This window comes from Saccopteryx leptura, chromosome 3 (assembly GCF_036850995.1).
Source record: "Saccopteryx leptura isolate mSacLep1 chromosome 3, mSacLep1_pri_phased_curated, whole genome shotgun sequence".
Lineage (NCBI taxonomy): Eukaryota > Metazoa > Chordata > Mammalia > Chiroptera > Emballonuridae > Saccopteryx > Saccopteryx leptura.
In genome coordinates this window covers 209,514,647-209,528,686 of record NC_089505.1, presented here as the reverse complement: position 1 = coordinate 209,528,686, position 14,040 = coordinate 209,514,647, and the positions used below count along the sequence as shown (strand labels likewise).

The 14,040-nt window shown below is 49.1% G+C and overlaps 1 protein-coding gene across 1 annotated transcript; it reads left to right on the top strand.

The window, feature by feature from the left end:
- Positions 1-899: 899 nt before the first annotated feature.
- On the top strand, positions 900-9,480 carry HSD3B2 (hydroxy-delta-5-steroid dehydrogenase, 3 beta- and steroid delta-isomerase 2). The gene is made up of 4 exons (XM_066372271.1): positions 900-1,069; positions 1,255-1,407; positions 5,770-5,934; positions 8,320-9,480. The coding sequence occupies exons 2-4, from the start codon at positions 1,263-1,265 to the stop codon at positions 9,129-9,131; spliced, it is 1,122 nt and encodes a 373-aa protein (XP_066228368.1). The 5' UTR covers positions 900-1,069; positions 1,255-1,262; the 3' UTR covers positions 9,132-9,480.
- The last annotated feature ends 4,560 nt before the right edge of the window (positions 9,481-14,040 follow it).

The following is a 14,040-nucleotide window of genomic DNA, read 5'->3' as shown; positions in this document are numbered from 1 at the left end:
TTTTTAAAAAGGCACTGTGGGCCCTGACCGGTTGGCTCAGTGGTAGAGCATCGGCCTGGTGTGCAGGAGTCCCGGGTTCCATTCCTGGCCAGGGCACACAGGAGAAGCACCCATCTGCTTCTCCACCCCTCCCCCTCTCCTTCCTCTCTGTCTCTCTCTCTCTTCCCCTCCCGCAGCGGAGGATCCATTGGAGCAATGTTGGCCCAGGCGCTGAGGATGGCTCTGTGGGCCTCTGCCTCAGGCACTAGAGTGGCTCTGGTTGCAACAGAGCGGCGCCCCAGATGGGCAGAGCATCGCCCCCGGGTGGGCATGCCGGGTGGATCCCGGTCAGGCGCATGTGGGAGTCTGTCTGACTGCCTCCCCGTTTCTGGCTTCGGAAAAATACAAAAAAAAAAAAAAAAAGGCACTGTGACCCACAACTAGGACACCCCCCCCCCCATGATACAGGTCATAGAAGTCGGTGGTTATCACTAGGTGGCTTCCCACAGAGCTCTCCAGGGGTGACACAAATGGACATTCTGGATATACTGGGTGGGGAAGAACGTCACCTCTTTGTACAGCAGTGATTGGAGCTGCCACCATTGCAAGTTTCTCAACTTTGCAAGATGGCAATATTTCCAGCCATACTCTGAGAGAGGAGACAGTGGACTAAAGTGGCCCCTCGCACTGCCCCCCACCCTCACCGCAGATGTACTTACTTCACAAGGCAAAATGCCCATCGAGCTGGAAGCCAGCTCCTAGTCTAGTTTACAGGCACAGATTTTGGATCCCAAACAGCTGGTGCCACCTGCTGGGTGTCTGGCTGTGGGTGGAACCAAGGGTCTTTATCATGCTGGCCTTGAAGTTTGCTTTCTCTTCCTGTGCTTTTGCAGGAATGAGATATAAGCTGAAGCTCCCACACTGTGGGAGGAGGGATCCTGGGACCGGAATGAGCAATGAATATGTAGTAGAGTCTGAGATAAAGAGGCCAAGGCAGAGGGGACAGCGCATAAGGCTCCCTCTCATCCTTGGCGATTAGGACACCAGACAGAACCCAGGCTCTTCCATCTGGCTTTTAGCAATCTAACTGGTTAGAGCTTTTATATTTTCTCTCAACTACTCCTGGATGCGAGGGTGGAGGGGAGGGTTGCAAACGCTGAATAGAGGGAACAGAATGGATTGGTGTGAGCCTGTGACCCCTGGCCTGTTTTTGGCCCTCTGCTCCAATCCATTCCCTCACACTTTCTGGTTTCTGGCGTGTTTCTTGGTTCCCAGGTGTGACCATGGCTAGCTGGAGCTGCCTTGTGACAGGTGCAGGAGGCTTCCTGGGCCAGAGGATCATCCGCTTGTTGGTGGAGGAGAAAGAGCTGCAGGAGATCCGGGCACTGGACAAAGTCTTCAGACCGGAACTGCGGGAGGAATTTTCTAGTAAGTGAACTCAAGGCATGGGCATGCAGCTCTGTCATAAACCCTGTGTTGGGGTGAGCAGGGGGTTCCTGTCTAACAAATTAAGGAACACGGTAGCCAATCAAAATTAATCCTCATGTCCAAAGTCATCAGAAAGGAAATCACAGGTGGTGTCATAGAAAAGATACTGGGCTGGGGGTTCAGGAGACTGGCCCAGAACCAGACAGGGTGGCTGGCGGCCAGCCACTCGGGCCGCTAGGCCTCTGTGCTTCTCATCTACAAAATCAAATATTGGTTCTCTACCTTGTGGACAACTCTTCAGCATTCTGAAATGACTGTGAAACATCTCCAAAGGGCTGGCAAGCACCATTAACCTGGAGACCCCACCAAGGGGTCTCCACCCCTCTTGAGTGCCCTGGTCTTTCTGTGGCTTCACTTAGCATTTCCAGTGAAGGGAAAATACGGGGTGGGCAAAGGTAGCTTTGCAGTTGTAAGTACACGAAACCAAGTCTATCCTTCTGTCATTATTTATTGTTGTATTATTTTCCATACAAACAACAGTAAACCTATTTTGCTCACCCTGTAAATGGAAGTGAAGGTGAAGGTGAATCTGAGTGTGCTTTTGTGTGTGACAGAGACAGAGAGACACACACAGAGAGAATTAGAGCGCAAGAGAAGAGAAGAGGGACAGAGAATAGGGGGAATGACAGTAAGAGTGGGTGGGGAGCGGAAAGGGTACCCAAGGGCACAGTCGGGAGCCAGAGACACAGTGTGAGGTGGCACGGGCACAGACTCGCCTCGGTGGACTCCCTGCACAATTCTTTTCTACCATTTATCTCTGTTCCTCATCAAGGGAGTGACTACAGACTTGGTGGTAGCAGCTAAGTGCTTTTTCCCCAGATTACCACCCCTTGTGCAAATGCAAAAGTTGGATTGATTGTGCATTTTCCAACCTGTTCCACCCCCCAAATCCTCAAACTAGTCCAGTGGGGATAGTAGAAAGGGTAGGATCACCCTATTTGAACAATGAAGAAATCAAGGTCCACAAAGACTGAGCTCCGACAGAGGCCCTCTGGTTAATGGGTACCAGAACTCAGACCAGGGCTTTATCACAGCTCATGTGCTCTAGGGCTGACTCTTGGAAAAATGAGTTTCCCCTGTGTGTCCCCTGTCCTATTCTCAGCCCCAGGAGACTGGGAGTCCACATGCTGTCCTAGCGACCCCGTCTCCTACACAGACACCCCAGCTGCTCTCCTGGACTGCACCCAACACTCTGCTCTTTCTTCTCCTCTGACCTCTCCAACCCTCCTATTGCCTCCACCCTCTGCTTCAACAGTGTCTCCAAGAAACCGGTTCACAAGTAATTACCACCAAATCTTTGTAATCCTTGCAGCTCAGCAAAGCTTGTAATCTGATAGTGGACTCCCCAAAGGGCAATGTTTGAGCCAAACGAACAGTTCCCCAATGTGATGGCAGGTGGTGTCATGATGGCAGGTGGGGTCCTTATAAAGATGAACTAGAGAATCCTTACATGTTCTTTCTGTGCCAAGCACTGTGCTAAGTATTTGGCATGTAACTTATTTGCTCCTTTTAACCTGAAGGGACGGGTGGTAGTACCCTTCTTCATTTAAAAATGAGGACAGACATGGACAGAGAGGGTGTCTTAGTCCGTTCAGCTGCTGTAACAAAACACCAGAGGCTCAGTAGCTTGAAAACATCAGAAATCTATTTATGATGGTTCTGGAGGCTGGAAGTCCAAGTTCAAGGCATCAGCGGGGTGACATTCTGATGAGAGCTTTTTTGGGGGTCCAGAGTTGGCACCTTCTTGCTGCATCCTCTCATGATGGAAGGGGGGGTCTTTTGGGGATCTCTTTTATGAAAATACTAATCCCATTTATGAGGGTTCCACCCTCATGACCTACCCCCCCCCCCCAAAGGCCCCATCTCCTAACATCATCACATTGGGCATTAGGATTTCAACACATGAATGTGGGGGAACACAAACATTCAGAGCTTAGCAGGGGTTAATTTACTTGTTCAAGGTCCCAAAGCTGGAAATGGCGAAGCTAAACTTGAACCTGGCAGCCTAGCCTCAGTGTCTGCGCTCTTAGCCATGAGTTTGCCTAGAGCGAGGGTCGGGAAGCTTTTTGGCTGAGAGAGCCATGAATACCACATTTTTTTTTTTTTTTTTTTTTTTTAACAGAGGCAGAGATAGACAGGGACAGACAGGAACGGAGAGAGATGAGAAGCATCAATCATCAGTTTCTCGTTGCGCGTTGCGACTTCTTAGTTGTTCATTGATTGCTTTCTCACATGCGCCTTGACCGTGGGCCTTCAGCAGACCAAGTAACCCCCTGCTGGAGCCAGCGACCTTGGGTCCAAGCTGGTGAGCTCTTTGCTCAAGCCAGGTGAGCCCGCACTCAAGCTGGCGACTTCGGGATCTGGAACCTGGGTCCTTCCGCATCCCAGTCCGACGCTCTATCCACTGCGCCACCACCTGGTCAGGCAAACACCACATATTTTAAAATGTAATTCCGTGATAGCCATACAACGACCCTTGTACGTTACGCATTATCCAATAAAAATTTGGTGTTGTCCCGGAGGACAGCTGTGATTGGCTCCAGCCACCCGCAACCATGAACATGAGCGGTAGGAAATGAATGGATTGTAATACATGAGAATGTTCTATATTTTTAACGTTATTATTGTTTTATTAAAGATTTCTCTGCGAGCCAGATGCAGCCATCAAAAGAGCCACATCTGGCTTGCGAGCCATAGCTTCCCAACCCCTGGCCTAGAAGCTTTTCTCTGGACCTCCCTCCCACCCAACTTGCACCACTTCAGCCAAGCCCACCACTTGGCTTCCACAGCACCCTCTCCTGGTTTCTCCACATCCCTGCAGGCTAGGGGAGTTGGCAGGAGGAGTTCCCTCTCTTGGCTTTGGATCTCCAACTCCCCAGCAATAGAGAAGCAGAGGAAGCAGGTGGAGAGGGCAGCCCTGGGGACATCATCAGAGAAAATTCTACTCTCCAGATGATTTCTAGCAGCTTCTCCCCTGCCTCCCCCCACCACACACACACACACACACACACACACACACACACACACACACACACACACACACTCTGGGGTCTTCTTGGGGGCAGAGAAAACTTGGCAGATGCTCCAGGAGAGAAGATGGTTGTTCCCCGTTGTAACCCAGGAAGGGAATTCCTGGATTTTCCCTCTGAATTTCTCTGTCACTGTTCTCTGGCCCCCGCAGCCAACTTTAGTTCAACAGACTTCTTACTCTGCCCCAGAAATGGACCAGTCCGGCACTTAGGTGGCAGGGGAAGGTGAGCAAGGCTAGAAGACAGAGGGCGGGCTGAGTCATCACTATAACTGTGGCTTAGACCTGCTTCTTCGCTCTCTGGGCCTCAGTTTTCTTGCCTGTAAAGTGGACATCAGAACATCTATCTCATGAGACAGCTGTGACAGGAAGTCAGAAAATGATGAAAGCTGAGTGTAAAGCAGAAAGCACAGAACGAGTGTGGGTTGTTTATCTAAACTGTGGGTAGCGCAGCGGTATTTCACTTCCCATGGACTTCCAAGTCGCGAGACCCTGACGTTGAATCCACTGCTCTTGGTGAGACTCATTGCAACATTGGTATCAGTGTTTGATGATATCTAATGAGAGCTCGCACCCTAAATTCTCTGTCAGTGGTTCCACTGTCCTCCTGGTCATCCGAGACTGGGACTCTTCCTTTTCTTCTCAGCCCATGTCCAGTGAGGACCAGGACGTGTTAAGGTGACTTCTGAAAGTCGAACCTTGTGCACCTCCCCGTCTCTGCTGCAGGGCAGCTGCTGGGACCCTGGTTCCAGTCCTCCACATCTGAGCTCTGGTCAGACACTGACTGACCTCTCACCACCCTGCCTTCTCTTCGCCCCCCAACACCAATCCACGGCGGGCGGGGTGTGCTTCCTGCACCACAGCTCAGTTCATGTTTCTCTGCATATTCCAAATCTATACCTGAGTCCTAGCCCCAACAGAATTAAGTCCAAGCTCTGTCCTCTTATATCCACAACATGCTACTCTCCTTGATGAATTTTATGAACTTCTCATGGATCTCTTTAACAATTCAGTGTTCTGGGCACACTTGACTTCTCCCTTCTCAAATTCTATTCTGGGATGAGATGGGGTGGGAACAGTAGTTTGCTATTTCCAATAAACAATATGCATTCTGATTTCTGAGCCTTGGTTTGTTTGTCCCTTCCATGGAATGTGTCCCCCTCTCACCCTGCCCCCAATCTGCCGGTCCTTGAAGAACTGGGTAAAATGCCACCTTTGTCAGGGAGTTCCTAGATCCAGAAAGCCTTCCAATAACCTGACAAGTGTTCACGCAGGGTTCGAGGGCAAGACCCAGCTGACCTTGCTGGAGGGGGATATTCTGGATGAACAATTCATGAGAAAAGCCTGCGAGGGCACCTCGGCTGTCATTCACGCCGCCTCTGTCATCGACGTCTTTAATGTCATTCCACGAGAGACCATCATGAATGTCAACCTGAAAGGTACAGTATCCTGGGGAGGAGGGGGAGTGGGGTGGACACATGAGGCTGTGAAGACAGAACCAGGAAGATAGGAGAAGCCCCATCACTGGTCACCTGACAAGCCCTGTGCTTCTGCTTGGCACAGCTAATGGAGGGCATCAAGGCCATTACCCTCAGGTTGTTGGATGAGAAGACTAGGGCTGAGATTTTAAACCCATAGCTGTGTGACTCCAAAGGCTACGAAAGCCCTTTCTACTGCTGCCCAATCAAGTGTGAACTAAACTCCAACCTCAAACTCTGGATACCCAGCCAGCATCCCTGGGCTGGAGCCAGGCTTTACAGGTGCTTCCTTGGTCATCACTGGAGCCCTTCTGTGGGGTTCTAAGGTGGTGATCACACAGTCAGGCCAAGAACTAAGAGCTTCGTGAAGAGGTGGCCCCAAGTCAGTTACAAGGATGGGCTACCGCTCCAGGCCAGTTCCTTCAGGCAGGACTTCCCACCCAGGGTAAAGCTGGTTCGCAGCACTCTGGCACTACAGAATTACCTGGCACTTGACTTCCTGTAATATTTCCTAACAATAGTGGTATCCCATTATCCATAATACCATCTCTTCATCTCACAACGAGGTCTACTCTTAAGGACTACTTTCTAACCAGGTTCCAGAGTATGACTTAGATCCTTAAGCCTTAAATGTTTGGTGGCTCCTTCAGAATTCTGGCTTTCCAATCTACTTTAAATCTAGATGCATTTACATTAGCTTGCCACATTATCATCCCTCTGATTCGTGGGGGCCAGTCTTTCTAGGACCCCATCCCCCTAATCCATCTGTCTTCCACACCCAGCACTCCAAATATAGTCTACTCAGAGACTCCTTTTTTTTTTTTTTTTTTTTTTTTTTTTTTTTTTTTTTTTCACTTAATTGATTTTAGAGAGAAAGGAAGGGAGAAGGGGAAGGAGAGAGAAAGAAACACTGATTTGTTGTTCCAGGTATTTATGCATTCATGGCTGATTCTTGTATATTCTCTGACTGGGGATCTAACCAGCAACCTTGGCATAGCAGGATTATGCTCTAACCAACTGAGCTACCCAGCCAGATCCAGAGACTCCTTTTCTAAAGTAATTTATTGTTTGGGTCTCTAACCAAAAAATAGTACAATCTCAAAAAAGGCCCCTTTGAGCTTCTACTTAGCCACAGCCTTAACCACGCCCACGCTGCAAAGAGGGTGCTAAGAGGGTGCAGTTTCTGGTGTGCAGTCCCTCTCACAATTCCTACTCTTAGCAGCTCCCAACCATAGGAGATTCGAAATCCCTGAGAAATGTTGAAAGGCATCAGTTGAATAAAACCAATATAATTCCCTGGTTTAGAAAACACCTCACAACAATCGTGTTTTTCCCCTCTGCAGGTAAACTAGCACCAAATATTCCCTGCCTCTATATTTAATTTAAAAAACTGTTTGAGGCTGTCTCTCCCAAAAATCAAATTGTACAATTACCTTAAAAGGGATTTTTAAAGTGCAAAAACTAAAAGCGATGCTTTGCCCTGGAAAGTCCTTGTAGGGGAGAGTCTCTGGATTTCTTCAGGAGCTAAGGTTCTACCCAGCTATTGGAATCCACCAGATCCTCCCAGTATATATATTACCACCAGAGGGCGTACTCTTCCTAACGCCCCCCCCCCACCCCCAAGCTCAACAGAAAAGGCCAGTGCAGAATTCCACAATGCTAAGTAGAAGGGTTTGTCATCCCCCTCTTTTCATACCTGGGAAAACAAAGTCACAGACAGAATTAGGAGCAGCCTTTGTAGGGAGCCCACAATTGGTAACAAAATCTAGATCTCCAGCTTCTTTCCAGAACCCACTAATTTGTTCAGTTACTCTCAAACGCCCTTATGACTACATTTTTATTGGTCTTTAAGAGAACAGAAACAATTTAATATGTATTTAAATGTGTATATTACCTGTAAACATGTATATGTGTTTGAAATGAAGAATCCTTCAACTGTCCCCTTTCCCCTAAGGACTAGGACTGTCCATAATTTTAGAGGATGGTCTCCTAATTCTTTTAATTTAAAATAGCCTGTCATTAACAAAGTGCTAGGGATGGAAAATGGTCATTTGTTAATGTCCAAAGTCAGGAAAATATAAAGTAACAACAGTGCACACATAGTCCATGAAACTCAGAGGCCTAGAAAATAGGCCTAGAAAAGTTTGCTCTCTAGAACTCAATGTCAGTCTCTTTATTTCTGCATTTTTCTATGGCATTAGTGGTCAGCTCTCAGCCAGAGACACAGAAAAATTCATTCCTGATCTGCAGTAACGCCTGCCCTAGGGGGCAGGGGGTGGACATGGTCTGTGGGTGTGAGTCCTCTGGGTTACTCCCTGACACTGACAGCGTGTTCCCTGTGGGCAGGTACCCAGATCCTCCTGGAGGCCTGTGCCCAGGCTAGTGTGCCAATCTTCATCTATACCAGCACTCTAGAGGTGGCTGGGCCCAACTCCTACACAGAGATCATCCAGAACGCTTGTGAAGAACAGCATCTCGAAACAAAATGGCCAGCTGCGTACCCATGCAGCAAAAAGCTTGCCGAGAAGGCTGTGCTGGCAGCAAATGGGTGGGCTCTCCAAGATGGCGGCACCTTGTACACTTGTGCTCTAAGGCCCATGTATATCTATGGGGAAGGAAGCCCGTTCCTTTATGGCTTTATTGACCACGCCCTGAAGAACAATGGTATCCTGCCTCATAACAGCAAGTCTTCCATTGTCAACCCAGTCTATGTTGGCAATGTGGCCTGGGCCCACATCCTGGCTTTGAGGGCTCTGCGGGACCCCAAGAAAGCCCCAAACATCCAAGGACAGTTCTACTACATCTCAGATGACACACCTCACCAGAGCTATGATCACCTCAATTACAATCTGAGCAAAGAATGGGGCTTCAGCCTTGATTCCAGAATGAGCCTTCCTGTGTCGCTGAAGTACTGGCTCGCCTTCCTGCTGGAAATAGTGAGCTTCCTGCTCAGTCCGATTTACCGGTACCAGCCTCCCTTCAACCGCCACAATGTGACCTTGTTAAACAGTGTGTTCACCTTCTCCTATAAGAAAGCTCAGCAAGACCTGGGGTATGAGCCGCTCTTCAGCTGGGAGAAAGCCAAGCAGAAAACCGTGGAGTGGATTGGCTCCCTGGTGGAACAGCACCAGGAAGCCCAGGAAAGAAAGACTCAGTGAACCAAATGACAGGGGTGTGGATGTGGGCATTGTTAGAGGCTGGCTGTCAAGCTCTCCTCTTCTTGGCTTCGTGGAGTAACATGGGCCTGGGTCCTACTGCATCCCTTCTACAAGACAGCCATCACTGGACCAACTGAAGCTTGCTGCCCCACCCACCGAGGGAATTTGCCACAGCTGCTGGACCCAAAGTCTCAGTTGCTGATTCTGAGATATTGGGCCTCTTTTAATGTAGGCTTCTGCCTCTTAGTTCCATTTCCTTTGTTAACTGCAAACTCTTTTTAAAATCCCTATTCCTTTACACAGCTCAATGAAACGATTAATAAATGTTTTAATGCCAAATGTGCAGGAAGCTGTGGTTTATGTGAGTACAGATCTTCCTTTCGCCTTTACTTCCAAATGTCATCATCTCCTATTAGAAAAGCTGCGTGAAACTAGGGGCAGAAGGTTCTTGGAAGGGAGAACTAAGATCAACTAAGCACCTACTACGTTTCAGGCCTGAAACATATGACTGGCGTGTCTCATCTCATTTAATCCTCACCAGAAACCTATGAGGTAGGAATTCCCATTTCATCAATAAGGAAACTGGTTCATGGTCGCACTAACTGATAAGTGACCAGGACATTTAACCCAGACAGACTTACTTGAAAGCCCTTATTTTCTCACTGTATCATTTAGCCTGAACTGCCCTAAACTTACAGCATGATGGGGAGTGATTGGGGTTGTCAGCAGTACAGCAGGGCTCCTGGAGCCACAGGCCACTGATTCCTGCAGAGCCTGGCTTCCTTGGGTCACCTACTTTTCACCCAGTCCTGTGCAAGAGATTCTCTAGAATCCAGGAGCACCCCTGAGGGGCACCTGAGGGTGCATGCGTGCCCATGCCAGCTGGGCTAGGCAGCAGAGGGAGAAACAGAGATGCAGTCAGCCCCCTCCACCATGTCCACCCCCTCAAAGGTCTCTAGGACACACCTGGATATATGTGTATAGGTCATTCCTATAGGTTATTCATAAGCCCTCACGCCAAGCTTTCAAATCACACAATGAAGCCACACCAAGAGTTCTTGGGAAGTAAATGGACAGGTATGAATTCCTCTAAAAATTGATCTCCTAGTTAGTCCACCACCCCACACCTACAGATTTAACCACCCATGCCCTACCTGCACCCCTCTTTACCCTTCCGTCTCCTTTCCCTCTGTCTGCCCCTTCATCACTAGCCCCCGCATCCTTCTCAGTTCTCCTCAGGTGAAGAGGCCAATCAAGACACATCTGAGGACTTAAATGATGACAGTCATTACTGAACACAGGACTAATAGTCAAAAGAAACAATGCCAACAAGGACCTTGTGACCTGGGGCAAGTAAGGAGGTCACTGTGGGGTCTGACTGTGGAGAGGTGAGCACTGCCTCCCTCTAGACCCCTCAATATTAAGACGACTTCTTTCTTATCCAGGGAATTTACAGATTAAGAATTCACATAATAACAGCCCTGGCCAGTTGGCTCAGTGGATAGAGTGTCAGCCTCACGTGTGGATGTCCCTGGTTCCATCCCCAGTCAGGGTACACAGGCGAAGCAACCTCCCCCCTTTCTCTCTCCCTCTCTCTCCCCCTTCTCTCTCTCTCTTCCCCTCTCACAGCCAGTGGCTTGGTTGGCCCAAGCATCAGCCCTGGGGGCTGAGGATAGCTCGGTTGGTTCAAGTATCTGCCCCAGACAGGGGTGGCTGGGTGGATCCCAGTCAGGGCGCAAGCAGGAGTCTGTCTATCTCCCCTCCTCTCACTTAAAAAAACAAAAAAGAATTCAGTTGAATTCGATTACCACAAAGGAGATAGTTTAAGTATTCACGTTTAAGGAGAAAGGGGGGAAAACCACTCTGACCCAGATGAGCAGATTTCTATCACCTTCAAAAGCCCAGGGACAGAGGATCAGCACCTGGACATCAGGGTGTAGTGGCTCACGCAGTGGTCAGGTGAGAAATGAAACACTCCCTTCCTGTCTTCCCCCACAGCACAAAACACAAGGGCCAGCATCTGTCCAGCCTTGCAAGGTGTGCGCATCTTCGTCTGTTTATGTCAATAGTGAAGGACAGAAAGGGGGTGGTGGGGTCTGGGACAAAGGCCCTTCACCCACATGCTTAGCCTAGTGAAACCCCACACCAGGGAAGGGATATTGTCACCAAAGGGCAAGAGGAGGACAGGGATGACCCAGCAGTCTCAACAGAACAAGCTTAAAGGCCTCGGAATCTTTTGGCCAACGAAGCAGGACGTCCTTACTTAGGCTGGGCGCAGACCTCACAACAGACTATGCAAGGCAGCCTGAGCTTAAGTGCACAAGCCTAGGGTGCACTTCACGGGAAGCAGCACACGGGGGCAGCAGAGGCTCAGAGGGAAAAAGCCAGCCGCCCCAGCTGCTACCCGCTTTTCTCTCCCCTCCTGGACCCCCTCTTTCCTCCCCACCTCCAACTCTTCCCCTCTCCCACTTGCGTGACTGCGCAGAGTACCCAGTAAATCACAAGGAGAGCAAAGGCAAGTGCTGGGTCTCCAAGTTAAGGCAAGAATTGAGCTGAGCTGAAGTTATAGGGAAAAGTCTCAGAGAGCAGGTGGGACATCAGCTGGGCCTTGAAGGATGGATGGGACTCGGGTAGGAGAGTGAGGTGGTCCAGGCAGAGGAAGGGGCTGATCAGGAGTGTGGAGGAGAGGGGGAGTGTGGAGCTGGAGGGGGGGAAGAAGGGGAGGGAGGAGGCGGGCCTGCCAGGCAGAAGGGTTTTCTCAAGCGGAGATTAGGTATCTTAGGGTGCCCACGCGGCTCTGATGAGGCAGGCCTCGGTGGGCCGGCGGGCTGGCAGGTGATAGGTGGCCTGGTGACAGATGGTAAAAAAGAGGCAGAAAGCTGGAAGATGGGATGTGGACAGGAAGCCCAGCCAGACGGGCTGTTGTAGAAACCCCGGGGGTCCTGTCCCCCCTCCACCCCCAACTACAAATTCTGTTACTTTATTAAATGGACCAACAGTAATAACAGAAACCAACCTCACAGTTTTCTCCTCTCATAAGAAAGCCCAAATTGCGAAGAAAGAGCCAAAGCCTGGGGTGAAGGGCAAGGCAGCTTTGGGACTGAACTGGCCTCCTCCTCACAGGGCCTGACTGCTATAGGCAGCCTGCCCACCCACTAAGCTACTTAATTCTGTACTACACTTCACATGAATGTCCATTCTTTCTTCTGCAGAAATTTCAGTGCCTTCAATTACTAGGTGCCAGCCCAGATCCCACCACTGGCATTATGAAATTACATGTATTATCTTCTTGAAACCCAAAAGAAATTTGAATTCCAAAGCATGCCTAGCCTCAAGAGTTTTAGATAAATGACTGTGGGCCTAAAGCAGGAGAATTATGGGCCAGGTATTGTTCTAAACACTTCATATAATAATCCTCATGACAACAGTCAGTAGGTCCTCTTCTCTTCATCTGACGTGTGAGGAAATGGAGGCACAGAGAGGTAACTAACTGCTTCAGCTCCAGTAATAAGAAAAACTTTTATTTTGCCTGACCAGGCGGTGGTGCAGTGGGTCGAGCATCGGACTGGGACACAGAGGACCCAGGTTCAAGGCCCTGAGGTCGCCAGCTTGAGCGCGGGCTTATCTGGTTTGAGCAGAGCTCACCAGCTTGCACCCAAGGTCACTGGCTCAAGCAAAGGGTTACTCGGTCTGCTGAAGGCCCACGGTCAAGGCACATATGAGAAAGCAATCAATGAACTAAGGAGACTAAGGAACAGCAAGAATTGATGCTTCTCATCTCCCTGTCTGTCCCTGTCTCTCTCTCTGTCACAAAAAAGATTTTTAACTTCAAAGGGTTTACATGAAGATGGCAAGTGTATGTGCCTGCAGGAGCTGGACACCCACATACAAGCAAAGCAGCGTAGGGCTAAGAAACCCTGGGGAGTGGTGGAGAGTGTGGTGACTAGGGAGCACGTCCTCCGCCCCCTGGAGGCAGCAGCTGTGGAGCCCCTGCTCATTTGTGTTGAAAATGAACCCCCAGTTACCAGAAAGTCTGACTCCTCAAGGAAAGCAACCTTCCCAGTCTTCCTGGGAAATCTCTTTATTCCTGAACATTGGCAATACATTCTAGATTCCGAAAACAGTGTGAAGACCACCTCTGGGGATGGGTGTGTGGGCTAGTGCTCAAATTTTGTGTACAATATTTTAGTTTTTAAAAAGTAGGCAGGGAAGTGTTGGAGGCAACCTGTTCATTCTCAGTGACAGGTCCTGAGTATACACTATATCACATTCTGTACTTTTCTGTATGTTTGACATAGGTTGTAATTTTTTTTTAATTAATTTTGATTTTTAAAAAGAGTGCAAACTAACAAAACACACATACAGCCTAAACCCAGGCCTAAGGCTTCCAGTGTTCCATCTCTGCTCCTGGTCTGCTGGAGTTTATCAAATATGAGACATGGTCAGTATTGTACACAGTCAACAAGGCAAAGTGCCAAGGACAAGTAAGGTGCTACTGGAGGAGCCCATCTAGGTGGGGCACTCAAATAGGGCCCTTGCCTTTAGGCTGGTGTTGAATATGGGGAATGTATTCCAGGCAGAGGTGCCACAGACCAGCACAGCTAGTAATTGTCCAGTTCCTGCATGAGGACAGTGCGGGATGAAGAAATAAACTCAAAGAGGAAAAAGATGGGATCCGGAGGTCTCTTTGCACAGCTGATGGCTAGAACGAGCAAAGCAAAGCCCCCGGTCTCCTTTATTATATAGTGCAGAGCTGTATGCAAATAAGGAAGTCTCCAATACAAAGTCACACATCTGAGGCATAAACAGGAACTTTTTTTAAAGATTTTATTTATTTTATAAAGTAGAGAGAGAGAGAGTATGAGAGAGAGAGAGAGGAGAGAAGGGGGGAGGAGCAGGAAGCATCAAC